The sequence below is a fragment of the Phodopus roborovskii genome, unplaced genomic scaffold, assembly GCF_943737965.1.
Source record: "Phodopus roborovskii unplaced genomic scaffold, PHOROB, whole genome shotgun sequence".
Taxonomy (NCBI): domain Eukaryota; kingdom Metazoa; phylum Chordata; class Mammalia; order Rodentia; family Cricetidae; genus Phodopus; species Phodopus roborovskii.
Window position 1 is genome coordinate 2,564,525 of NW_026126651.1, and position 27,093 is coordinate 2,591,617.

The 27,093-nt window shown below is 54.2% G+C and overlaps 1 protein-coding gene across 2 annotated transcripts; it reads right to left on the reverse strand.

Moving 5' to 3' along the window:
- Positions 1-118: 118 nt before the first annotated feature.
- On the reverse strand, positions 119-27,093 carry Sult2b1 (sulfotransferase family 2B member 1). Of its 2 annotated transcripts, none has more exons than XM_051174411.1 (7): positions 26,626-27,093; positions 10,671-10,813; positions 5,937-6,145; positions 4,426-4,552; positions 4,026-4,120; positions 1,554-1,734; positions 119-336 (listed from the first exon to the last, which is right to left on the reverse strand). In XM_051174411.1, exons 1-7 carry the CDS (start codon positions 27,036-27,038, stop codon positions 122-124), a joined length of 1,383 nt encoding a protein of 460 aa, XP_051030368.1. In that variant the 5' UTR covers positions 27,039-27,093; the 3' UTR covers positions 119-121. The 2 variants fall into 2 exon arrangements, with proteins under 2 accessions (XP_051030368.1, XP_051030369.1); XM_051174412.1 differs by lacking the exon at positions 26,626-27,093 and adding an exon at positions 11,021-11,042.

Here is a 27,093-nt window from a genome sequence, read left to right on the forward strand (position 1 = left end):
TCAGGGTGGGCCTCCCCACCCGCCAAGCAAAGGGCGAGAAGTGAGAGGTCTCTGTGGTGTGACTGGGTCCTTGGCCTACCTGACCAGAAGGATGGAGGAAAGGCTGATTGGAACGATAAGTTTATTGTGAGGATGCTGGGTCGGGGTCATCAGAGGATCCTGGGTCGGGGCCAGGGCTGGGGCTGGGCTCAGGGTCAGGTTCGCCATCAGGGCTGGTGTCCTCTGGGGACATGTCCCAGGGGAAGCTTGGTTGTCCCCGCATCTGCTCCCGGTAGACACGGTCGAAGGCCTCGCTCTGCGCCACAGTGAAATGGTTCTTCCAGTCACCACTGATCCCTGGAGGGGACAGAGGAAGGGGCCACTGAGGAGCTGCTGGATGTCCCCTCTGCCTCCACTCACCATGGCCAGCTACACCATCTGTGTCACCTAGCGAGACCCCTATGCTTATTGCCTCTTTCCCTCACATGTAGGTGACCCTGTCAGCCCTGTCCTTTTGACCTCTGGCCTCCCAGATCTCTTCCTGGAACTCATTTCTCTCCTAGCACCCAAACACCCACTTTACAACCATCTCCCCCGGGAGCTGCCTCTGCCCGCCAGCACAACGCCCCCTACCCTCCTACCCCTCAGATACCCAGCATGGCCTCTAGCCACGTGACTTGATGGCCAGAGCACCCCAGCCAGGCACTCTGAAAGCTGTACATGAATGGACCAGTTTGAGGTCCTCACAGACTTTGAGCCATCTCAGCCAGGTGCCCCCACAAGCACTGAGTGCTGGCCCATCCTATCACAGTGCATCACGGTGACCACTGGGGTCCAGCTCTTGCCTGTGCGGAAAGGGCCCTTTCGGATAACTTGTTGAATTTTAGTTACATGTCACGTCACCTCTCTGGTGAGGCCAGAAGGTTCCCCGGAGGGGGCTGATATACCTTAGATATCCTCATTCCCAGTTCTTGGAATTTAGAATGAAACCACATGGCAACAGGACCTGGAGATGAGGGACTGACCTGGACCACCGGGAACCCTGTATTGTCACAGTGTCCTGATTTGTTTGGAGACAGAGTCTAAAGTAGCCCAGGCTGACCTCAACTCGGTATAGCTGGTTCGGTAGGTAAGCACCACCACACCCGACTAAATACTGAATTATTCTACACTAATAAAAAGGTTCCTGGGATGCCAGGCGGTGGTGGCGCACGCCTTTAGTCCCAGCACTCGGGAGGCAGAGGCAGGCAGATCTCTGTGAGTTCGAGACCAGCCTGGTCTACAAGAGCGAGTTCCAGGACAGCCTCCAAAGCCACAGAGAAACCCTGTCTTGAAAAACCACACACACACACACACACACACACACACACACACACACAGTTCCTGTTGGAGCCCAGATTTGGATGCCCTCAGGAGGCTTTGTTTCAGGGAGACGCCCAGATGGAGGGAGACCAGCAAGCACACACATGGAATGCCAGACCTCTTGCTGAGAGAGAAGACTAGGTGGCCCTTATACTCCATACAGCATCCGGGGAAAATGAAGGCCACAGAAGCTATGAGCTGCACAGTGGTACCTTTGCGTAGGAACGCCCCCTGGCGGTGGTCCAGCAGGCTGGCCGGCAGCAGCGTGTAGTTGGACATGGTATTGGCCTTCATAGCACCAAAAGCTGAGTGGGCCACCACAGAGCTCAGGGCCTCTTCACCCAGTGGCCGGCCCAGGAACTCACAGAGGCGTTGCACGGAGCCTCGCAGGTCCTGGGGTTGGAAGAGAAATAGTGGGTGGAGTGGGACCATTTTGGCTGGCCTGGAGGGGCTCCTGAATCTTTGCTTCAGTTTTTCAACCTCCAAGTCCAAGTTTGGGCCTTCCTGTCCTCCAGGATTCTAGAGGATTCTGCAGAAGGTGGGGGAGCAGGGGTTGGCAGAGGTCAGCCCAGCAGCTTACAGACCCTGAATGTCAGAATCCCACAGCTGTGGGAGGGGCTGCTTGGCCTCTCCCTGCATCCCCAGCACCGGTCTCCAGGACTTTCCCTACCTGTCTGCCTTAGCCCAGACACCTGTAACGCCTGCCTTTTTTTTTTTTTTTTCTGCCATGTCCTCATCTCTGTGTCCCCATTGTCCCCACCCTAGCCCATCACACCCTGTCCCAGGCAGCCCCTCGTCTGTGCAGCCCTTCTCCTAGCCTGCCTGCCTCCAGCATCCTGTCCCTTCAGTTTTGCTAAGCCTTCCCTGGCTTCCCTGACCCAGTGGCTCCCCAGGGTGTGGGACACAGTCTTCCCAGGCCTGGTTTCCAAGCACAGAGTGGTTTGGTGTGAGCAAGGAACTTGTCCAAAGTCACAGAGCCCCGAAGCTCAGACTCAGGCCCCAAGCCCCACGGTCCTCGCAACCTCACAGCCATCTTTGGCGTGCGGCTCTCTGCGTAACTGGCCAGTGCACAGCCCCAAAGCCTCCTTTTCCAGGTCATTCCTGTTTCATAACCCTTTCTTCTCTGAGCCACAGGCCTGTCCCAGAAACACACATGTGGGTGGTGCCATGCACCCCAGGAGTGGCCCAGAAGCTGTGCTTGGCTCCATGGCCCAGTTTCTAGCTTGAAAAATAAAACCTGATTGGATGTAGGTAGGGAGACATGGTGCTGAAACCTTTTCCAGAACTTTCCATCAGAAGAAATTATCAGGATGGAAAAAACATGGGGGCTACAGGGAATTGTTGTGTGTCTTTGGCAAATGCCTAGCTCGCTCCAGAGTGCTAGAACACATTTCTTCCATGGAACAGTGGTGAGGACTTACCAGAGGGAACCTTAAAAAAAATGTGATTTTCACAGCTCAAAATGAGTGGGCTATTGCTATTTTAAGTGAATATGTATGTATACTATACACTTAAATTTTTCATCACACTCGTGTGTGTGTGTGTGTGTGTGTGTTTATGTGCACATGTAGAGATCAGAGGACAAATGGCATGGGTCAGTTCTCTCCTTCCTCATCTGAAGATTGAACTCAGATCATCAGGCCTGGTAGCAAGTGACTTTACCCTTCCAGTCAACTTGCCAACTCCTTTTGTTTGTTGTTGTTCTTTTTTGCAGAGGGGGAGTTGAGACAGGGTTTCTCTGTGTAGTTCTGGCTGTCCTATAATTCACTCTGTAAACCAGGCTGGCCTCGAACTCAGATCCGCCTGCCTCTGCTTCCCGAGTGCTGGGAAAGAGGTTTCTTGTTTCCCTGAGACGAGGCTGGGGTGGGCTTGGGGCAGGCACACTCCTCACTGATGCCCACAGAGCGGCCTTTGCAAAGGTTCGGAGATGCCCTATGTGCTGAGAATCTACATTGTAACGACACAAAGTGTCTCCTGTCTTCTCTGTCATTCTGGAGGCTGAGCAGGGGTGAAAGCTCAAGGCCAGCCTGGGAAACTTACTGAGACTATCTTCAAATAAAGCAAGCAAAGGCTAAGGCTCAACTCGTGCCTAGGATCTCCCAGCGAGGACTTGGGAGCGCTTGCCTAATGTACACAAGACCTGGGCTCAATCCCCAAGAGAAAAAGGCGATAGCTACAGAACACGCCTGTAATATCAGTACTTGGTGGAGCTGAGTCAGGAAGGTCTTGAGATGAAGGCCAGCCTGGTCTACAGAGAGTTCCAGAACAGCCAGGGCTGCACAAGGAAACCCTGTCTCAACACACAAGCACGTGCTTGCTGGGTTTGCCCCCACGAAGCACTGCATGGTTGGGCATGGTGGTGCACTCCTAACAATCTCAGGCATTGTTGGAAACCAGAGAGTTGGCTCAAGGTCATCCTCGGAGACTTGGGCCATACGAGACGGAGAGAGTGGGGCGGGGCGTCCCCAGGGCCTTTGCACGGGCTGCTCTGGCCGCGCTCTCCGGTCGCTTGTTGCGGTCTACGTGTCCATTCTATCTGATCGCGAGTTCATTTGCCCTGTCTGCCTATAGTCACCCACTTCCCACCACCCCACCGCCGTAGGTTTTCCTTCCCCAGTGCAGGGCCTGGGAGGAGACCGGCAGACCCCGGGAAGCTCGTGGGAAGGGAAGAGCGCCAGACGAACCTGCTGCAGCTCCTCATAGGTGATAAACAGGAAGTTCTCGTGGCTCTGCATCCGGATCCAGCCCTTGATGTGGTCAAACCAGGAGCCAAACTGCACTGCAGGCATGGGGGAGGGGGTGTGAGGCCACATGGCTCTCGGGACCAGGCCGCTCAGGCCACCGCGTCCTTTGCGCCAGGGTCAGAGACCCTCCCGACCCCAAGCAGCTCTCGTCTGCACAGCCTGCCTTCCTGCCACATCCATACCGAGACAAGCAAAAAGGGACCGTTCCGCTGCTCGTCTGCCTCTTGGTCTGTCTGTCTGTCCGTCCACCCTCTGCTAGCCTCCCCTCTCCATCTCTGTCTCCCCGTCTGGCTCTCCCCGCGTCTCCCCATTTCCTCCTGACTGCCGTCCCAGTCCTCACCTTCTCCCTTGAGGAAATCCTGAAGGAACTGGTCAGGTGTCCCGGGGTCCTTCAGTTGCACTGCGATCTTGGAGTAATAATAGAGAGAGACCACGACGTCCCGGGGGTTCCGGCCCAAGTAAATCACCTGTGCACAGCGGGGAGGGAAGGTGTCAGGCATAGCGTCCCACCCCAGGCTGCTTGCTCTGCTCCCCCTCTTCTGACCCTGCAGGCGGCCCACATTCCCTGTGGAGTGGGCTCCGACCACCACGTCGGGAGGGGAAGAGGGAGGGGCTGTTTCTGAGACAGTCTGGTTTCTGGAAACAAACACAGAGGCGGAAGACCCCGAAGTCAAGACGAGTGAGACCATGATGCCACATACTGACTGGGAGGCAGAGGCAGGCGGATCTCTGTGAGTTCAAGGCCAGCCTGGGCTACACACTGAAACCTCTTTAAAACAAAGAGAACATCTAAGAAAAAAAAAAAAAAAAAAGACCAAAAGTAAAGCGCCAGCCCAGCTCTGCCTTCCCTCCAGCCAATGCCTGGTCCAGCTAGCCACAGCCTCTTCCCTATGCTTGGGCTGGCATCTTTGTCTTTCCGGTTTCTGCCAGGGAATCCCCAAAGTGGCGGCCAGAGGCCACCCATGCGCCCATGCCTGGGCCAGCATTTGCCCCTCCCTTGCTCAGAGCCTCCATTAGAAGGCTACACAGCTCTGACCTTGTCACCACCTCAGATCTTGTGCCAACCCCTCTTCGCCGCCTCACAGAGCTTCAGCCACAAGGACTCCACTCACCCTAGAGTCTCTGTACCTTTCTCCTCTGACTCGACATGTCTCCTCACACTGGACCACCTTGCTTTTATTTTCTTATTTTTTTAAATTCTTCTATGTCCCAGGTTGACCTTCAGCTTGCTACTTAGCCAAGGATGATCGTCCCTGCCTCCTCTCCTGAGTACTCAATACAAGTTTGCATTAGCCAAGGCACGGCGCACGCCTTTAATCCCAGCACTCGGGAGGCAGAGGCAGGCAGATCTCCAAGTCTGAGGCCAGCCTGGTCTACAGAGTGAGTTCTGGGACAGCCCGGGCTACACAGAGAAACCCTGTCTTGGAACAAACAGCAGCAACAAAAACAAGTGTGTGTCAGCATGCCTACTTGGTGCGGTACTGGGGGCGTGGCCCAGGGTTTTGCATGCTAGACTGCCGCTCTTCCAACTTAGCATGTTCCCCAAGCCCCCAGCCAATTCTGTGGTTGTTTTGTTTCTTTTTTCTTTTTTTTCTTTTTTCCAACTAGGGTTTCTCTGTGTGGCCCTGCTGTCCTGGAACTCACTCTGTAGACCAAGCTGACCTCAAATGCAGAGAACATGGTATTGTTCTGTAGCATAGGATGACCTGAAAATCATGACCACTCTCCTGCTCAGGCTCTGGGGTGCCTAGACTCTGCCCCTCTTTAAAAGGTGGATTCCCAAGGGTGTTTTCACCGTGCAGCTGCTCCATGGGTCAGCTCACACCCTCACCCACAGCCCACCCGGCTCACCTTGGCCTTGGAGCTGAAGAAGGCCTTCGTGAACAGCTGGATGGGGAGGTGTGAGCTCATGAGGCGGGGGCTGGGCCGGTCTGGGAGGCTGAAGGCACTTATGATGGTCTCGCACCAGGGTGCACGCTGCCAAATGGGCTCGGAGCGGATCCACGAGGGGTCCCCATCTTTCAGGATTAAGCAGAGGATCTCAATCATCCAGTTGGTGCCTACCAAGAGAACAGAAAGGTTATCTGGGAGCAGGAGGGATACCAAGGGGTGGGAATAGAACCCCCCAAGGCAGCGCCGTGCTTGAAGCCAGCTGGGGAGGCAGGAGGCAAGGCAGGGACACCCTCGACAGGCGCTGGACACGACTGCCATTCCAGCACTCTGGAGGCCGATGCTGGAAGACCACTTTGAATCTGAGGCCAGTCTGGATTAGAGTGTGAAACTCTGTCTTAGAAAAACAGGGGTGTGGGGGTTGATTAAGAATGGCCCCCATTGGCCCATTCATTTGAATGTTTGCTCAGCAGCAGGGGGCGGCACTATTTGAAAGGGCTAGGAGGTGTGGCCTCGATGGAGGAGGTGTCACTGGGGGGGGGGGGCGCTTTGAAGTTTCAGAGGCTCAAGCCAGGCCCAAGGCGTGCTCTTCCTGCTGCCTGAAGGTCCAGATAGAGAGCTCTCAGCTACCATGCTCCCTGCCATGAGGGTAACAGACTGACCCTGTGAAACAGCTCCAGTCACACGCTTTCCTTACTGGAGTTGCGTGGTCATGGTGTTTCTTCACAGCAATAGAACCCTGAAGAACAAGGGGACTGGACAGAGGACTCAGTGGTTAAGAGCACTGGCTGCCCTTCAGAGGACCCAGGTTCAATTCCCGGCACCCACATGGCAGCTCCCAACCATTCGTAACTCCAGTTCCAGGGGATGTGACACCCTCTTGTGGCCTCTGTGGGCCCTGCAAACACATAAATGTAAAACACCCATCTTCATACAATTAAAAAAAATTAAATGGAAGAAGAGGCTTAGGGCCAGCAAGATGACAGAGGATTGCTGCCAAGTCTGATGACTTGAGTTCGATCCCTAGGATTTACATGGCGAAAGCAGAGAACCAACTCCTACAAATTGTTCTCTGACCTCCACTCACTCTGTGACAGGTACACACACACACACACTCTGACTCTGTTCTGGCCTCTGTGGGCAATGTGCACACATGGTATACAGACATATGAGTAAAAAACTCATGCATAAAATAAAAATAAAGGCAGCTCTAGGAGAACTACGGCAGTTCCCTGCGGTGGCTGCTCGTGGACTTCCAGGTGCCCTGGAAGTGGACACTGCTGCAGCAGAGTGGTTCCCCTTCGCTTGTCTGTACCCCTCTGCATGACTGCAGCCCGACGAGCAGGCAGGAACCCCTCCGTCAGCCACCGGGCCAGTGTGCCTTCCCAGCGGCCTGCCTTCCTGTGCGTGTGGTGCCTGGGTGCTTTGGGAAGATTTGACCATTTCTGAATGTGTGGGGGTCAGAGGAAAACATTCTGTCGTCTTCTATAACTCCCTACTTTCTTTCTTTTCTTTCTTTCTTTCTTTCTTTTTTCTTTTCTTTTTTTTTTTTAACAGAAAGGGTCTCCTACCTCACCATCTTGCCTAAACTGGCTGGCCATGAAGCCCCAAGATCTGTTGAAGTCCTAGGTACAAGCTTTCTACCATGCTTGACTTTTATGTGGGTTCTGGGACTCATATTCAGGTTGTCAGCCTCGGTGGCAAGTGCATTCACATGGTGAGACATTTCATCACCCTTATTTATTTATTTTTGTTACAGTTGTTTTCAAGACAAGATCTCCTGGCTGTCCTGGAACTCACTATGCAAACCAGGCTGTCCTCAAATTCAGAGATCTTCCTGCTTCTGCCTCTTGGGTACTGGGATTAAAGTCACTACACCTGGACATTTATTTCTGTGGGTTTTCTTTGTCTTTTGTTTGTCTGTTTGCAGTAAGAGGGATTGAGTTGGAGTTTCAGAAATGCTTAGCAGAGGCTGGACCTCTGAGCCACACCCCAGCCCCTCACTGGGGGATTCTAGGTAGGACTCTACCCCTGAGCCACGTCCCAGCTCCTCACTGGGGGATTCTAGGCAGAGGCTCTACCTCTGAGCCACACCACAGATCCTCACTAGGGGATTCTAGGCAGGGCTCTACCTCTGAACCACACCCTAGCCCCTCACTGGGGGATTCTAGGCAGGGCTCTACCACTGAGCCACGCCCCATCCCCTCACTGAGGGATTCTAGGCAGGGGCTCTACTCCTGAGCCGCGCCCCAGCTCCTCACTGGGGGATTCTAGGCAGGGCTCTACCCCTGAGCCATACCTTCATTTCTTTTTACTTTTTGTCATGATATGTATTAACATCACATTAAGCAGTGGTGGCCCACGCTTTAATCCCAGCACTCGGGAGGCAGAGGCAGGTGGATCTCTGAGTTTGTGGTCAGCCTGGTCTACAGAGAAACAAAAACAAACAAAAAACAAATCCCATTAAGCTGTCCAGAGCCAGCCTTGGCTCCTCCTTCCTCAGACCCTGACTTAGCAAAGACAGCAGAGCAGGCCTATGCCACCAGGCCCAACTTACCTCATATCTGAAAGCCATGTTTCAGCAAGGAGTTGTCCCTCCCTGCCCAGGAGCCCAAGGCTCAGTGTTCTCTTCCATCATCAGCCTTGGGCCTGGGGCTCCTGGGCAGAAGGCGCCTCGCTAGCGGTCTCAGCCCTCAGCCACCGGCAGAGGGCGCCCGAGGAACAGGAATGGTTCGACACTGTTCTCGGTGGCAGCAGCATCACTAGCGCAGGGGGATTACAAGACTTCTCCACCAGGACATCTCAGCACCTCTCCCGAATCCGGAGACGGGAGCAGGGGAGCCCCACTCCCCAGATCACTGCGAGGGTAGGGCTTATTCCTCGCCCGCGGCCTCTCTGTGCCGCGGGGACCAGCCCCTTCTCTTTGTGTTAGAATATGCACAAACGCAGCCCTCCCCATCCTAACCATTTCCGTTTGGCGACATACGTACAACCACGTTTTGCAAGTCACCCCCGTCGACACCCAAAGTCTGTTCTTTTCCCTAACAGAAATTGTAGTCACTAAACAAACGCCCTCCTTGCTCATCGCATGACGTCCGCATTACGCCGCTTCTGCCTCGCAGTTTCTCCAAGCATGCACGCATGGCTACTTTAGGGCCTCATTTCATCCTTTTGTGTCTGGTTTATCTCTCCTGGTGTGGTATCTATCTGTAAGGTTCACTCTTGCAGTAACACAGGGTCTATGTGCCTCAGGCTGGTTTCAGATCCCATCTGCAGCTGAGGATGACCTTTAACCCCTGATCCTCACTCCCCTCCATCATGCTGGGATTTCAGATAAGCATCACTGTATCCAGCTTCCCCCAGTGAGCCTCAGCTGTCCACACAGTCCAGAGTCACCCGGGGGTCTCAGCTGAAGCTTCCTCAATCAGATCAGTGTGAGGGCATGCCTGTGAGGCATTTCCTTTTTCTTTCTCTTTTTATATTTGTTTACTTGAGAGGGAATGTAGTCCTGCTGGCCTGGAACTTGCTACCTAGACCTTGCTGGCCTCCGACTCACTTGCCCCTGCCTCCTGGGTGTTGCGATGAAAGGTCTACGCTTCCATGGGCATACGGTGGACTACTAATTGATATAGAAGGGCCAGCCCTTCTCTGGGCAGTGCTGCTCCTGGGCAGAGGGCCCTGGGCCTTATAGAGAGTTAGCGGCGCACAGAGGGCAAGCAGTAAGGAGTGTTCTGCTTGGCTTCTGCTTGAGTCCTGATTGATTTCCTGGTCTGACTCCCCTCCTCGATGGCCTGAAAGTGTAAGCCGTCCAAGCTCTTTCTTCCTGCATTGCTCTGGGTCAGGGTGTTTTCCGCCACAAAAAGAAAGTTTCCTTATCTATGAAGACCAAGTAATATTCTCTATGTGAGTTAAGCATGAAATGGAGAGGAAGAGACTCTCCCACAAACATGTTAGGCAGCAGGCGTGGCTCTGGGGTCAGAAAGCACCGTAGTGTCCAGTGTAGACAAAGCTCTCGGGTTTCCCCAGACAACTAACCCTTCCAGCAAGAAAGCAGACCCCCCATCAGTGAGGCTGTGCCTGGTGACAGGCCCACCCTCCCAGAACCTGAGACACTGAGGCAGAGGACCAGGGTTTAAGATTAGCCTGTGCTACATGAAAACCTGTCTCAGCAGAAACAAAGTACCCACCAGACCACACAGCAGCCAAGAGGAGAACAGAGAGGGCTCAGGGGACTGGGGGGGGGCGGGGGGGACAGGGGAGGTCTGGGGATGCTGATGCAGCCCTGGAGACAGGGGGCAGGGGGCAGGGGAGGTCTGGGGATGCTGTTGCAGCCCTGGAGACAGGGGGCAGGGGGCAGGGGAGGTCTGGGGATGCTGATGCAGCCCTGGAGACAGGGGGCGGGGGGGGGGCAGGGGAGGTCTGGGGATGCTGTTGCAGCCCTGGAGGGAGGAGGCGGGGGGCAGGGGAGGTCTGGGGATGCTGTTGCAGCCCTGGAGACAGGGAGCAGGGGAGGTCTGGGGATGCTGTTGCAGCCCTGGAGACAGGGGGTAGCCAGGTCTCAGAATGCCTGGAACAGGGCTAGTGGTGGTCGGAGCACAAGTAGGTGCCCCGAGCAGAGGACACATTCCCAAGTTCACAGGCTTCCTCCCTTCCTTCCCTATTCCTTCCCTGAGTCCAAGCAAGCACCAGCGGTACCTGATTTGGGGTAGGTGACAATGAAGATGTCCTCGTCCCGCACATTGTTAGTGTTCTCCGCCAAGCTGAGGCTCTCCGGTGAGTACATACCGACTGGGAAGGGGATGCCTTTGTACCAGAAATATTCACCCTGCAGCTTCTGGCTGTAAGAGAGGAACGGCACATGTAAAAGCCAACAAGGAGTGGGCAGCAAGGGGCAGCCCCTCCACGCACCCTGGCGGGCACTGCCCTTCCTCTGGGCCTCATGTGTCCACCTGAAAAGTGCATCTGTTTCAACATCACCACAGCTACCCGTGATGTCATGCCTATTATCCTCGTATTATGGGTGTAGAAAGCTGGGCACAGAGGGCCAAAGCCGAGCAGCTGGCAGGAGGCAGAGCACTTCACATCTGTAAAATAGGGCTAAGTGTTCTCCTCGTGTTTATCCCCCATCCCAACCCTGGAAGGCGACACCGCGTGACCAGACCATTTTACAAATGAGGAACCCAAGCCAAAGGTGGCAGGTGCCCTGCCCACGCTGCACGCTGCAGAGCCCATGCGAAAACCCACGATGACTCACCGAGAAGCTAAAATGATCTAGCTGCTTTTCCTAAAGCCATGACGCATTTAAGCAGCCACAGAACTGAGTTTCCAAAGACAGAATTGAACCGAGGGCTTCCGGAATGGTACAGGAGGTGTCCTACCACCAAGCCATGCCCCCATCCCCTCGCTGGGTGGGGGGATTAAGCCAGGGGCTCTACCTCTGAGCCATCCCTGCAGCCCTCTATTAATTTGTTGGAGATGGGGTCTCACCAAGCTGTTACAGATAGCCTTCACCTTTTGATTCTTGGGTCTCAGCCTTCTAAGTAACTAGAATGACAGATCTGGGCCACGAGGCTCATCTAGGACATATACTTTATCTAATGAGTTAGTAGTAATGGACCTTGAGCCTTGGTGTGGCGTATTAGCCCACTGTCCCGCCAGTGAGCTACCACACTAGGGTGCATATTTTGGGGGCAAAAAGAAACCACAGCATATTGCTTAATTTTGAAAAACAGTACTCACTAAAAGTTCATAAGAAAAGCTCTTGGTTACACCTGCTTCAGATTCTTGACAGGGAGGCTGAGCCTCCTCAGACATGGATTACAATGTCCTGGCTGGACTGAGCCTCCTTAGACATAGATTCCAAGGTCCTGGCTGGACTGAGCCTCCTCAGACATGGATTCCAAGGTCCTGGCTGGACTGAGCATCCTCAGACATGGATTCCAAGGTCCTGGCTGGACTGAGCCTCCTTAGACATAGATTACAAGGTTCTGGCTGGACTGAGCATCCTCAGACATGGATTACAATGTCCTGGCTGGACTGAGCCTCCTTAGACATAGATTCCAAGGTCCTGGCTGGACTGAGCATCCTCAAACATAGATTACAATGTCCTGGCTGGACTGAGCATCCTCAGACATGGATTCCAAGGTCCTGGCTGGACTGGGCCTCCTCAGACATGGATTCCAAGGTCCTGGCATCTGTTTGGTTTTATACCTCTCTATGTGAGGAGGCAAATCCCACACTCCACCACTGTGTAATTGAATGCTGTCAGGGATCCACTAAAGTCCTTTGCAGGTCCCTGTGTCTGTCCTTCTCAGTGTGGAAGGGACTGGAGACCAGGGGAGGTCAGGATGGCCAGAACTGTGGATGTCACCACCTGCTGTGGTAACACCTCGACTGACTGCTTTGAGTGAGACCAGTGAGTCAAGTTAGTCATTCCCAAGACAAAGAAAGCTGAGGGCAAAGGACAGAAAGCTAAAGGCCAACTGCAAAAGCGCAGGGAGCCCAGTCTCAAAAAGCAAGACGCTGCCAGGTGGTGGTGGTGGTGGCGGCGGGGGCGGCGGCGGCGGTGCACGCCTTTAATCCCCGCACTTGGGAGGCAGAGGCAGGCAGAGCTCTTGAGTTCAAGGCTAGCCTGGTATACAAAAGAAGTTCCCGGGCAGCCAAGTCTACATAGAAAATCCCTTTCTGTAATCTCCCTGCCCCCCAAAAATGAGGGCTGGGGAGTTTTTTTGTTTGTTTGTTTGTTTTTTGTTTTTGTTTTTTTTTGGGGGGGCTCAGTGGTTAGGAGCACTTATAGCTACTTCAAAAAAACCCAAGTTCTGATTCTGGTCCCCACAAATATCTAATGCCTCTGGTACCTCTTCTAGCCTTCATAGGTAGCCATACAGACACACACGGAGACACACGTAATATACACAATCCAATACACCTTAAAAAGAAAGAAAGTTTGGAATGTAAGATTCCCAGTGAGAGGCTGGGGTTGGCATGCCTCGGAATGGCTCCTTCCTACACTCCCCAGTGAAGGGTGGGCATGGCTGTGTGGTATGTCACAAGGCCCTGGGAGAACCTACATCAGCAACAATGATGCTGATGATGCTGATGATGAGTTTGGTTCTAAACACACAGGTGACTCTCAGAAAGATGGAGGATAATGCATTCAGGAATCCACAGCCTGGGAAGCTCCCTGTGACTTGGGTTTCTGATATATATACAGGCATAATAACAGCCACCTTGTAGTGTTTTGAAAAGTTCTCAAGCCACTGTTTAACACGGAGAAAGTGTTGCATCAAAGTTGTTTAAATTTCATACAGAAGGACTACAGGAGGCTGTAAGCGGTCAGCCAGCAGCCTGGTAGCCTGGCTTGAAGCTCTGGCATCCCATAAACCTGAGCTAAAATAGCCATTTTACACAACAATGTATCAACAACATCGAGACCCTGCTCAGGCTGGCCTGCAGGGCAATGTGCCTTCAGCAAATTGTGACTTCTTTACACTTGCCCAGCGATCTTATCCCGTTTCCATAGGTTGAGCCTAAGGGTAGAATGTGTGACATCACCAGTAACCAGGTAGATTTGGCTCAGCACGCAGGAGCGATGAGATCACCAGTTGCCAGGCAGATTGGCTGATGGATGCCTGCCCATGGCTGTGCCTAACCTGCCTTGCCACCTTGAGCCTCAGTTTCCTCATCTGCCACACACGGACAACTCGAATCGCTGTTCCAAGCCTTCAGTCCTACTGAGGATTACAAGGGCTTGTATATCTTAAGTGCTAGGCTCTTAAGAGGCACTCAGTAGCCCCAAGTATGATTTAGTCTTTGATCTCGGCTGCTCCTTGAGAGAGCTATTTCTTTCCCATTACCAGGAGAGGGGAACTGAGTCACCTTCCAGGGAAGAATCTTGTGCCCTTAGGCACCCTGAAATGGTTCCTGGGTGACTAAGTGAATTAATGTGGACACCTGGGCCACTGCTCCACTAGTTAACAAAACAAAACAAAACAAAACAAAACAAAACAAAACAAAACAGAAACCTCTGACTGCGGCTCATGTCCTGAAAGGCCAAGCAGCCCGGGCTCAGACTGTTGACACTTAGTCATGTGTGAGTGAATGAATAAGAGAGAAGATGGGTGACAAGCGAACGAGGGAGAGAATGAATGAATGAATGAATGAATGAAGAGTGGATAAAAGAACACCCGAGAGAATTGAGTAAGTGAGAAAGTGAATCAATGCACAAAACTGAGAATGCCTAGGAGAACGAGTGAATGAAGAATCAAATGAACAAGTGAATGAACGAAGGACGGAAGTCCCAGAACACTCGTGGTTTCCTCATTCCCTGTGCCGATACCCACTGCTGGTCTCCACGTTAGCACTGACAGTGAGGAGGAGGGCTCATCCTCACAAGGCAGCCAGCTCGGCCCCCGTGGCGGAGAAGGGAAGGCTGAATTGAGACAGGCTTCCACGTTAGGAGATGGATGGAAGGAGGAGAAGCCACCATCACCAGAGCCTTGACCGCTGTAGCCACCGCGTCTTTATACTGCCCCCACTAAGGCCACAGTCAGCTCTTCCCGCCAGCAGGAGAGGACCCACCAGGACCAGGTGCTTCAGCCCCTCCCATGCTCAAATTCACAGCACCCATCTTCCTGAAAGTAAGGCACGTCATCACAAGGACCCACAAGACACCCATCTGCCCTGTCCCTCTGTGCCATCATCTCTGTTGGCCCAACACACGCTGTGTTCTACCTCCCACACTCTGGGCCAACCCTGCTGTAGGGTTTTACACAGGCCGTACTGATGGGAGATCTCACTTCCCATTCCTCTACAGACTCTTACCTTCCCCATGCGAAATATGTCATGATGTCACTGAACCTGGTCATGGAGGACAGCGGGCTGGATTTGCAAACACACACACACACACACACACACACACACGTATCCCTTCTGAGATGTTTCAGTTCATACAGCTCAGGCTCAATATTGCCTCATCTCACCTAAAACCCAGGGCTCAGAGAGGCTCACGTGGAGAATTTTGTATTTTGGGATAGCTGGATACACACATGGAGATGCCTTGGGAAAGGAACCCGAGTCTAAACTCTGGTTCCCAGACACTTCCCACATACTCTCATAGCCCCGAAGACTTTTTATCTGATAGTTTTTGTTCCCCGTGTTTTGGCTCTGACTGGTTCTATGAGGTCAGGCATGCAACCTTCTACCCGTGGTATCATGCCAGCACTCAAAAAGGTTTGGATTCTGGGTGGTTTAGGGCTTCAGATACTGAGTGGAGGAATCAAGCCCTGTATTCTGACTATCTTCTTTGTCCGGGGGCTTTCGTCAGTGAAAACATTCCTTTAGATTAATTAATTTATAAGTATGGATGTTTTGCTTGCATGTGTCTCTGTATCACATGCAGTGGCTGCAGAGGACATAAGAGGTGTCCGATCCCCGGAACTGGAGTTACAGACAGTTGTGAGCCGCCACGTGTGCACCCAGGTCCTCTGCAAGAGTAGCCAGTGCTGTAATGGCCAAGCCATCTCTCCAGCCTCAACAGTTATTTAGTTTTGGTGTGTCTGTTTTGGTCAATGTCTCCAAATACTCCCGGCACTGGGGAGAGAGCTTTTGTGTTCACTGAAGGAAGGGAATTTTGGCCTCACAGTCCTCCTTGACCTTGTGGATTCACGAAGCAACACCATGAGGCTTCTGATGATCCCTGACTTAGGAGGAGACGATGGAGGTTCAGAGAGGTAGAGCCACCTGGCTAATGTTGCACAGCCATGGAGGCCAGAGAAGATTCGAACCCGACAATCTGAGTTATGAACACATGCCGCTGTACATGTAAACACACACACACACACACACACACACACACTCCCAAAGAAGCAACAGAGTAGTGCTAAGGTTTGGGGGGAACCAACCATGAGCCTCAAACTTGGTCCTGGAAGCCACCGAGTCAGGGACTGTCCTGCACACACCTGGCTTTCCGCTAGAGAGCGCCATTTCTGAGCGACCTGGCATGACAGAAGTCCCAGGACTGTCTGAGTGGCCATTGTGCCACTGACAGGAGCAGGAAGCGAACACAGTGACATCCTCAGATACGCAGGGGTCAAGGGGGCAGCCCAGGCTGTTGGGGTGAAGGAGGTGGGTAGCCCTGAGCCTGCTGGAGGGCCTTTGGGAGCCCCGCGCTGCATCACACCCCCTGAGCTATGACATCACCCCCATTCCCATCTCACCACACTACTGTCAGCTCGTCTCTTGAGACAGGCCTCACGCACTCCTGGAAATCCTGCCGCAGGCTCCTTGGTGCTGGGGCCCCAGGTGCGCACCGTCACCTGGTCTATGTGGTGCTGGCACGGAACCCATGGCCTCCTGTGTGCTGGGCAAGTGCTTTGCCAACTGAGCCAAATCCCGAGCTGTGATTCTACCTTTTAAGAGTCTCCTCACAATGATGGCCAGGGACTCTCTTGTCTACCTCGCCCATGCCACTGTCCCACTGCTGGGAGACATGTGAGCAACACTCAAAGACATCACAGGCTCCTTCACTGGAGGCTGGTCGGTCTGTCATTCACCCGCTGATATTTCATGAGCCCTGGTCAAGGGCCAGGGCTCAGAGAGTCCTGAGAACCCAATGACAGCATCTGTCCTTGGGATTGATCCAGCCAGCTCTAGGTGATGTCACTATAAACATCAGGAACTGATGGTATGTGGGTCTGAGACAGGAGGATTGCAAGTTTGAAGCCAGCCTGGGCGACATATCTGGATCGTGTCTCATAATAAAGGAAGTGGGAGGAAAGACGGAAGGAAGAAGATGACAAGGAGCAGGAGGGAAGGGAAGAGGGAGAGAAGGAGGAGGGAGGGGAGGAGGGAGGGGAGGAGGGAGGGGAGGAGGGAGGGGAGGAGGGAGGGGAGGAAGAGGAGGAGGAAGGGGAGGAAGAGGAGGAGGAAGGGGAGGAGGGAGAGGAGGAGGGAGAGAAGGGGAAATTAATGTCAAACAGGGAGCTCTGGAACAGGGCATTTCCATTTGCTCCTGGGCTTCAGAGGCACCCCTCTGAGGAGGGCCATTAGGGACAGACACGAGGATGCGAGGATGCGCTGTGGGCTCTGGGGTGTGGGCAGGCTGTAGCCCCACTCAGCCAGCCCCCACTGTCACAGACGCCAGGCTGTCCTGCTGACTCATGTTGGGGTCAGCTCACCAGAGTCCCCCAGCCTGAGCCAGCTCCAGCCCCACAGCATTTCAGCCGCCCTGACTGCCTGCCAGGATGCCCTTCCTCACATCGGGGCTCACCTCCACGCTGGCCTCTGCATGGAGTGCACCTGTGCCGGCGGGCGGGCGTCCCCAACTCCAGCTTTCGCCAGAGCCAGGGGTGCCACGTAGCCTCGCCGTTCCCTGTTAGCACTGTGATGCGCGGCTGCCCCGGCCCAGGAGCCTGACTTTCAGTTCCCGGCCTTGGCTACTCTGCTTGCCATCACTTAATACTTAGCGGCTAGTGTCTTTGTGTATTTCCTTCTTTCGGTGTACCTTCCCGCTGGTAAGGAGAGCATTCTACCTTCAAGAACCAGGAAGAGTAGGGTGAGGGGCAGTACCCCTTGTATCTGTTAGATGAACGGACATGTGTCCCACCCCCGGGGATGCACGGGATACACCGATGACCTTGACCAAGAACCCAGTGAAAGCCGCAAGATGTTGACCGCAGCCCTGGAGAACCAGAAGCCAAGAGAGAAATGAGTGCTCTGCAAAACGTTTGCACCCAGCTCCTCACAAAGAGGCTCATCCATCTCCCCCCGCCGCTGCCATCCCCAGACAGGGCTCTCTGTGCAGCTCTGGCTGTCCTGAAAGTCACTCTGTAGAACAGGCTGGCCTCGAACTCGGAGGTCCAGCTGCCCTGCCTCCTGATTAAAGATGCGCTAACTACCACACCTGGCATGTTTCCATATTGACAGTATCCTCAGCTGGCATCCTTTACTGTTTCTGAAATTTACCACACACAAACATTTGCTGTAAAGAAGCCAGAAACAAACTGAACTCCAGTAATCGGAAGCCCAGAATGTATGGGGGTCAAAGGTCCTGGTGTGTAGCTTCAGCTTAAAATGCATCAGAGAAGCTGGAGCTGATGGAACAGGCCTGCCACCCAGCACCTGAGAAGATGAGGCAGGAAGGTCTTGATTACTAGGCTGGCCTGTGAAATTGCATGAGACCCTGTCTCAAAACAGGAAGAGGAGGAGTCTGGTGGCGCACGCCTTTAGTCCCAGCACTTAGGAGCCAGAGACACTGACACTGGTGTACACCGCTGGATGGTAGAGCACTGGCCTGGCATGCAGAGTCCTGGGTTCAAACCCCAGTGCTACCCAAAACAAAGTTTATTTAGGTTGTAAAATATTTCTAGCTGTAGATCACATATATATTCCTATAACCATTTATTATTCATGAGTGAGCAACTGTCAAGGTCAATGCCATGTGAGCCTCAGGAAAGACATGCATGAGTGTGGGAGAGCATGTGTGTACATGTGTGTGTGGGTGTGTGTACTCAAGTGCATGGGTGTGCCTGTGTGTGCCTGTGTGTGCATGTGTGTGTTTTCCAGAGAGAGTGTGTGTCTGTGCATGTGTGTGTGTGCCCATGTGTGTGTGCGTGCACGTGTGTGCATGTGTGGTGTGTGCGTGTGCGTGTGCATGTGCGCGTGCGCGCGGGCGTGCTTCACGCTGCTCTGGGACTCCTCCTCTTGCTCCTACTCTCTCAGCCTCACTGATCACAAGCCTCAATCTTACATCACCTTGCTCACTCCTGGGTCACTGTATCATGAAGACTTTGAGGTCCATCTACACCATCTCACCCCGCCCCCGATCCACTGCCCTGAAATGGTGGCATTGAACCCAGGACCTAGTCCACGTTAGGCAGGGGCTCTACCACTGAGCCACGCCCCAGCCCCTCACTGGGGGATTCTAGGCAGGGGCTCTACCACTGAGCCACGCCCCAGCCTCTCACTGGGGGATTCTAGGCAGGGGCTCTACCACTGAGCCACACCCCAGCCCCTCACTGGGGGATTCTAGGCAGGGGCTCTACCACTGAGCCACGCCCCAGCCCCTCACTGGGGGATTCTAGGCAGGGCTCCACCAGAGTCATGCCAAGCCTCATCTCATGCTTTGCAAAGGGTACCCTACTCACTCTTGTTGTTTTCTTATTTTTAATTAAAAGTTTTCTTCTGGGGCTAGAGAAATGACTCAGTGCTTAAGAGCACTTTTCCAGAGGACCCAGGTTCAATTCTCAGTACACACATGGTGGCTCACGACCATCTGTAACTCCAGTTCTGTGGGGTCTTATGCCCTCTAAAGGCACCAGGCATGCATGAGAAATACCCATACACATGAAATTAAAAAAATCTTTACACTCTTGTCCTTTAGAAAGCATTTCATTTGAGGAACGATACCCAACAATTGGCAGTCAGAGGTCCCTGTGATAGCCACCATCAGGAGGCAGAAGCCCCTGTGGGAGCCACCGCCAGGAGGCAGAACTTTGTAGGCTGTGTGTAGCTTCCCATCAGCCCCAGCAGCCACTGCTGCTCTGATATTCTCCACCCCAGACTGAATGAGACTGGCCCAGAACTCTCTTAATGTCATTCTAGTAGCTGTTCCCTCGTATCTGGCTGGTTTGGCTCACGCAAAGGTGGTTGATACTTTCTAGGTTTGTGAAAGAAATTGCCCTCAGCACAGACAGGTCTGTATAGATTCCAGAATGTGAGGGCACTCCAGTATCTGACATAAAATGGAATAATCATAGGCCTGGTCACACAGGCCTGTAACCCCAACACTCAGGAGACCGAGGCAGGAGGATCGCTTTGGATTCAAAGCCAGCCTGGACTATAGACCCTGTCTCAAAACAAAACAATTGTTTTGGGTTTTTCTAGACAGGGTTTCTCTGTGTAACAGCCCTGGCTGTCCTGGAACTCACTCTGTAGACCAGGCTGGCCTCGAACTCACAGAGATCCACCTGTCCCTGTCTCCCGAGCGCTGGGATTAAAGGCGTGTGCCACCACATCCAGCGTAAAGCAAATAAGTTTAAATGGTGTTTTTATGCCCAGCACGTAATACCTAATTTAGGTTTTGAGGTACGGCCCCCATCTTGTTGGTGCATTTGAGAGACTGAGGCTACGGAATGTGGAGTGTCAGCCGAAGGGCCTTAAGTTCCCTGAAGGGCCTGAACAGCCTCCTCCCCGCCCGCTCTTGACAGGCTCAGTCTGTTCCCAAATGCTCCATGCTCTAGCACACCAGGCTCCTCGTGGCCTCTCGCCTGGGGCTCTTCCCACTTCTCTCTGACTTGTGCTCCCATTCACCCGCGCGTGTGCCTTTCTAGCACGGTGCCTCGCACCGACCCAGCGTTCTGTCTAGTGCCACAGCCACCAGCCCCATATGCTCCTGAGTACTGGAAATGTGACCTCCGGGGCACGGGATCAAGGCTCTGAGTCTCCCCATCTGCTACTGCCTTGATGTCAGTTTTGAAGGTGGGAAGCTTGGTTAGCAGGCTGGGAACAGCCAGGGCCTGCTAGCTGACTTGTCAGCTGTGACCACGATGAGATCAAAATGCAAATGGAATCTCTCCCCAGGCAGAGCAGCTGCCCGAGTGGTCAGCAGACAGAAAGAACACACGCCGCAGATCTCAGGCTTAGTGTGGGAAAGAAGTAACTCTACTTAATTTCTATTGCAGTTTTCTGGTTTTGCTCTTTCAAAGACAGGGTCTCACTCAGTAGCCCAGGCTGGCCCCGGGCTTGTCGCGATTCCTGGCCTCCACTTCCTGCATACTGACCACAGGTGTGAGCCTCTCTCCCACTCATGTTTAGCTGTGGCATCAAGGAAACATCCACCTGGGGGCCCATGCTGTGTCTAAAGAAGTGAGGCGTTGGAAGGCTGAAGGCGTGACTCAGTGGCAATGCCCCTGCCTAGGGTCCCCTAGTGGGGGACTGGGTGTGGTTCAGTGGAGTAATGCCCATAGAGGCCCGAGTTCCACCCCACCCAACACAAAGAAGGAAAGAGCACAGCTGGGGAGACGGCCCAGTGGGGAAAGTACTTCCTGTGGGCGCACGGAGTGTCTAAGTTCAAATCCTCAGCACCATGTGGAGCTGGGCACTGTGGGGGGGGGTGCGTGTGTGTGCGTGCACGTGTGTCTGTCTGATTCTCAGTGCTGAATCTCAGTGCTATAGTGTATGTGTGTGTGTGTGCGCGTGTGTGTCTGTCTGAATCTCAGTGCTGTGGTGTGTGTGTGTGTGTGTGTCTGTCTGAATCTCAGTGCTGTGGTGTGTGTGTGTGTGTCTGTCTTTCTGTCTGAATCTCAGTGCTGTGGTGTGTGTGTGTGTGTCTGTCTGTCTGAATCTCAGTGCTGTGGTGTGTGTGTGTGTGTGTGTGTGTGTCTGAATCTCAGTGCTGTGGTGTGTATGTGTGCGTGCATGTGTGTGTGTGTGTGTCTGTCTTTCTGTCTGAATCTCAGTGCTGTGGTGTGTGTGTGTGTGTGTGTGTGTGTGTGTATGTGTGTGTGTCTTGGTGCTGTGGTGTCTGTATCTTAATGCTGTGGTAAAGCAGAGAAAAGCAGATCTCTGGGACTCTCTGACCAACCAATCTAGACGAAATGGAGAGCTCCAGTGTCTGAGAGAGAGACCCTGTCTCACAAAACAAGGTAAGGAGTTGGAGGCAGCTCAGCAGTAAAAGCACTTGGTGCTTTTGCAAGGGACACAAGTTTGGATCCCAGAACTCATGTCGAGTGGATGACAACTGCCTATAACTCCACTCCAAGGGATCTGGTGCCCTCTTCTGGCATCCTATGGCACCTGCACAAACATAGCACACGCATGTGCACACACACACGCACACATACACACACAAAACAAATGAAAATGTGGACAGTAATAGAATAAGATGCCAATCTCCAGCTATCACATGTACATGCACAGGTGAGTATACCAGCACATACATGTGCACACAACACATACATCACATTCAGAAACACACATAATGAAAGACGGAAAGACAGACAGACAGGAAGGAAGGAAGGGCGAGCTAGGCACAGTGGTGGCACACACCTTTAATCCTAGTCCTGGGCAGGCAGATGTCTGAGTTCAAAGCCAGCCTGGTCTACAGAGCAAGTTCCAGGACAGGCAAGGCCACCCACACAAACGAGAGAGAGGGGAAGGAAGGCCCAGCAGGTGTGTCACACAGGGGTGTGCCTGTGAGCAGGGCTCCGGCCTCGCTGGGGAGCTCCTCGTTTCTCTTTCTCTCCCTGCGCCCCATCCCTGGTCTCAGTGGCAAAGGAAGTAGGAGACACAAACTCTCCCAACCAGCTGAGAATGCCTCACTGTTCTTATTCCCAGGACTTGTGAGGCTGAGGCAGGATTGCCATGAGTTCAAGGCCAGCCTGGGCTACAGAATGGAGGGAGATTCTGCCTCACAAACTGGGGCTGGAGAGATGGCTCCTCAGCGTTTGAGCATGCACACTGCTCCAGTCCTCATCCAGGGCACTGGGGTTGAGCTCCCAGCATCACGCCTGCACAGCTCACAACTGTGCAGCTCCAGATCGAGGGAGGGGTCTGACTCCTCCGGCCCCTGTGGGCACCCACACTCTTGTGAACAGACACACAAGCACACATATACACAGAAGCACATTAAATAAATAAATCTCTGAAAACAAACCAAAAGCAACGGACGGCCCCTCCCTTACACAACCCCTCCTCAAAGCGGCTCCTTTCCATACGGGGCACCGATCTGATCCCTCAGCTGTCACCCATCTTACAGACACCGCAGTTCCCCTGGGCCTGGTGAGTGAGCCACAAGGCAGGTGGCCTTTGAGCTCAGATTGCCTGGGCCCGGCTTTCCTGGCTCTGGTCCCCCCGAGGCTTCTGGCACAGATCTCCCTGATGCTATCTGGATGCCCCTTGTTGCCCCGGCATTTGATGCCACTAATGTTGGGTGCCACATTTTCTCCTCAGGTGGCCCCAGACACTGGGAGTTCCCCAGCCCATCTGGTCAGTGGCCCCTCAGGACCCCAAGGCATGACAGAGAGGATTGCTGTCCCATCCCCCCACCCCGAGACAGGGTTACTCTGTGAAGCCCTGGCCATCCTGGAACTGTAGACCAGGCTGGCCTGGAACTCAGAGATCCACCAGCCTCTGCCTCCCCAGTGCTGGGATTAAAGGCGTGCGCCACCAGCACCGGGCCACCGCCTGCTTTTTACCAAGGGGCTCCGCCCTGCCCACTTGAGCCCCAGGTAGGCATTGCTGTTGTGTTTGTCGCTTAAAGCCTATCTACTATTGCTGGATGGATGCCTCAGCAGAGAACCACACTCCACATCAGAGTCTGTGAAACCTCCCCACTACCGAGCTGGAAAACCAGATAGAAACTGCCTGGAAGGCCTGAAATTCCAACTATTCCAGAGCTAGGAGCAAGAGGATCCCAAGTTCAAGGCCAGCATGGACATTTTCGCAAGATTATGTCCCAAAACAAAAAGTAAAAAGACAACAGCGCTCCATGCTGCCAGTCTAAGGACCCGAGTTCCAGCCCTGGGACCAGCATGATGGAAGGGAGCTGTCCTCGAGCTCCATGTGTGCAGTGACAGTCACAAGCCCACACAGGTGTCCAAGGGAAGAAATAAGATAATGCAAACGCTGTGGAGGAAAGAGAAGGTTGGTGGCTTTCTTCAGCGGCAGGGCACTTGGACAGCATCTGTGAGGCCAACCCAGCACCAGAAAGAAAGAAAGAAAGAAAGAAAGAAAGAAAGAAAGAAAGAAAGAAAGAAAGAAAGCATCCACAGGGATTCTGGTGGGAAGAACCCACTACACCCAGGCAGGCGCTCACGTCAGCAGCTTCTCTGACTCTCTGTCCTAACCCTTCTCCCGAGGGTGTGAGGGACTCCCCAGTGGAGTACTCGCTGAGCACCAGCTACAGAGGGTGGAGGACTATAGGCCTTCCATTTTCTGCGCCTTCCCACGGTCCTCTTCCCCAAGTTCAGGGAAGGAGACAGTTTGCTTTCTGCGGCTGAGATCTTGGCTTCACACTAATGGCACCTGGGTGACCTGAGGCAGCCCTCTTAGTTTCTCAGGATCTCGCCTCTTGGATGGGATGCTGATGTTTGGTCATTCATCTGTGGTCCTCTCACCTGGGCAAGCCACCAGGAGGCTGCCAGCATGGACGGACGGAGAGCCTGGGCTCACTACAGTGGTCCGGCCACCGGCTGCCTGACCTTGCCTCTCCTGCCTCCTGCATCTCTCTCCTCTCATCAACTCCTCCTGCGTTTTTAAAAGATGAGGTCCTCATTTAGCCTATCCTGGCCTTGAACTCACTCTGCAGCCAAGGATGACCCTGGCCTCCTCATCCCCCTTCCCCAGAGTGCTGGGATGGATACCTGGCTGCTGTAGCACAGGACTCAACCCTGAGCCACGCCCCCCCAGGCTTCTTCTGTCCTCCAGATCCACATGAGGCTGCGAGGCCTCATCATATAAAGCATACTGCATAACCAATCCCCATTATCCAGAACATTTCAAGGGCTGCATCTTGCTGACTGTCCTTTAGCCCAAATTAAATCCTGGACAGTTTGCATCACATGACCCATAATCTAGAACAGATCATGGCTCACCTGTTCTTGTTTAGGAGGCTTAAAAATGGGATCATTTATTGCCTCTGGGGCGTGGTAGGATGAGGCGCTGCTCTTCGCCCTATGGGATTCTGCTGATGCCCTCTGCCCACCACGCCTGGTCCCTCCTGCAGTCCTGACTCACCCCAAGATCAAAGGTTTCCTAATCTCATTCTTCAGTTCATTCATTCATTCATTCCTGGCCGTTGTCCTCAGGAGTTTCCTATACCTGGCTGCCATGGTGCCCAGGGCAGGATAGATCTAAAGATGGACCATGGCAAGCAGGGTTCTGTGTGTCTGCCTCTCCCTCTCTCCTCCAGGAAACGTAAACAGCTGAGGTTTGAAATTCTAAATTATATCTTCAACCCTGAGAAGCAGTTTGGCCAATAAAAGAGGGAGTGGAGATCTCTAGCGAAGGGGACAGCAAAGCACAAGGCCCCGGGATGGGCCGTGGGGGGGCGCTGCGGGAGAGGAGACCTGCGGTGGGGAGGCCGACGAGGGGCCCTGCAGCCCGCAGCCACCTCCAGCAACCAGATCCAAGCGGCTTCCATTCCTATTGCTTCTCTTGGCTCAGGAAATGCCTTCTGAACAAAGCAACTCTAACCCTTAAAACAACGTTGAAGGCCATTGCCCTGGGTCCTGGGGAGCCACAGGGGACACTTACGCAGGAGTGGGGGGGACTTGGGGCTTAGGAACGAGCCTTTCTGGGAGTCTCTACAGAGGACAAAAACTGGATGTGCAAAGGTACCGGGCAGGGGGCGTGACCAGGGACCTGACGTCTGTCGTGGGGTGAATGGAATGTAGGAGGGGAGGGTGCTTCGGGTGGGGTGGGGCCTGGAGGGGCCTGGGTGCTGAGGAGTCTCACCCTAGCGGGCGGGCGGGCAGGATGGGTGAGGCAGCTCCTTGACCACCGGGGTTGGGAGGCTGGGGAGAGGCTCCAGCGGGACACGGTGGGCCGTGAGAAGATTCCTGTGCTGTGCGGACCCACAGACAGGCCGTGGGCATACGAGGGAAGTGCAGGAAGGGTGAAGCCTACGCCCAGAGCGACATCACACGCGGGGTGCAGAAACAGCAAGACGCTCATCTGCAGACAACCGTCATTCCAGGGGCTTGGTGGCCCCACTGGACAGAAGCCCAGGAGGAGGTGCCAGGTCGGGTGAGGACTGAAGAGCTGGTGCAGAGAGGAGAGGGCTCAACCAAGGTTGAGGGGCCCAGAGATGCTAGGAAGCTTGTCTAGGTCACACAGCAATCAGATTCAACCACCTGGTCCCGGGAGTCTGGGTCGCCTCCCCACACCCTGGCTCTTGGCTGAGGCAGGGGAAGGGAGGACTTGGAACAGTACCATATTGGAGTGAAGCAACAGGGGGAGGACAGGGCTTAGCTGCACCCCCCCACACACACACACAGCTCAGGGTACCAGAGGGGGTCCTGGGAGGGCTGACAAGTCCTGACTGGTTAAAGGGTAAAAAAGAGTTGATGATAAGGCCGGCCCCTCACTGTATGATCTGCAGGGAGCTGCAAACCCTTCCTGGGCTTCTGCTGGCTTAGTCGAGAACTGAAGCCAAGGGGGAGGGGTATGGAGAGGTCTCCAAGGCTCTCTGATCAGGACACTTTTCCGGCCAGCCTCAGTTTCTCCATCCGCTAAGAAGTGAGTTCTCTCTGAGTATCTGACTCATCTCCAGAAACAGGAACTATGCACACTCGCCACATGATGGGAGAGACCGGCCCTAAAGTCTCCCAGCATCCGAGACCCATTCCCCCCTCGGCCAGCATCCCAGGCTCCCCGTCGCCTCTCAGATGGAGAACGCGCACAGGAGACGTGTGGGGTTCCCAGCTGGTGTAGGAGTCAGCAAGCAACCCTGTTCTCCTGCAGCTGCAGGGGACCAGGATCCCGGTTCCCCTTAGCCAATTTGTTAGTAAAGGCCCTGCCCCCTCCCCGCGACACAAAAACCGGAGCTGGAGAGCAGCATCCCATGACTGAATCCAGTGGGGGGGGGGTCCCCTCCCTGGCCAGGACCCGTCCCCACCGTGCCCAGGCCCTGGCAAGCACAGTGCCTCACCTAATTTCGGAGATACGGTTCTCGAATGCGCCCCACAGGGCTGGGGGCTGTGGCCCGTCCATGGCGGGCAGGGCAGGAGGTAGCCGGGCTGGCGTCGGGGCCAGGTGCGCAGCGTCTGCCGCGCCCGCCAGTGCCAGGTGCCTACCAGGCCGGCCCAGGGGAGGGGCACAGCCGGTTCTCCCAGCTGCTGCCCACGCCTCCTGCCGGCGGCAGGGAGGGAGAGGCCGGTGCTCTCCCAGGGAGAGGGTGAAGGCTCCCCGCGACCAGAGTCCAGGGCCAGCCGCGGGGACTTCCGGCTGTACCCCAGTGGTCGCGACTGGCTGGCTGCCCGCGGCCGGCCGGCGGCCCTCTTCGTTTTGGAAGTTTTGCTGAACACCGCCTGTCCGTGTGCGGCTGTGCCAGGCACTGGGCATGCTGGGAAAGAGCCAAGTCCACCCTGTGCGCTGATTTTGTAAGATGGAGAGAGGC

Bases quoted from the DNA above. Each gene is read 5' to 3' on its own strand.
- Sult2b1 (XM_051174411.1), bottom strand. From the start codon at position 27,038: ATGCCCAGTGCCTGGCACAGCCGCACACGGACAGGCGGTGTTCAGCAA. The intron at 10,814-26,625 runs GTGAGGCACTGT...CCTCTCTTACAG, and splicing joins AACCGTATCTCCGAAATTAG to CCAGAAGCTGCAGGGTGAAT. The intron at 1,735-4,025 runs GTTCGTCTGGCG...TTCCAACCCCAG, and splicing joins CCTATGAGGAGCTGCAGCAG to GACCTGCGAGGCTCCGTGCA.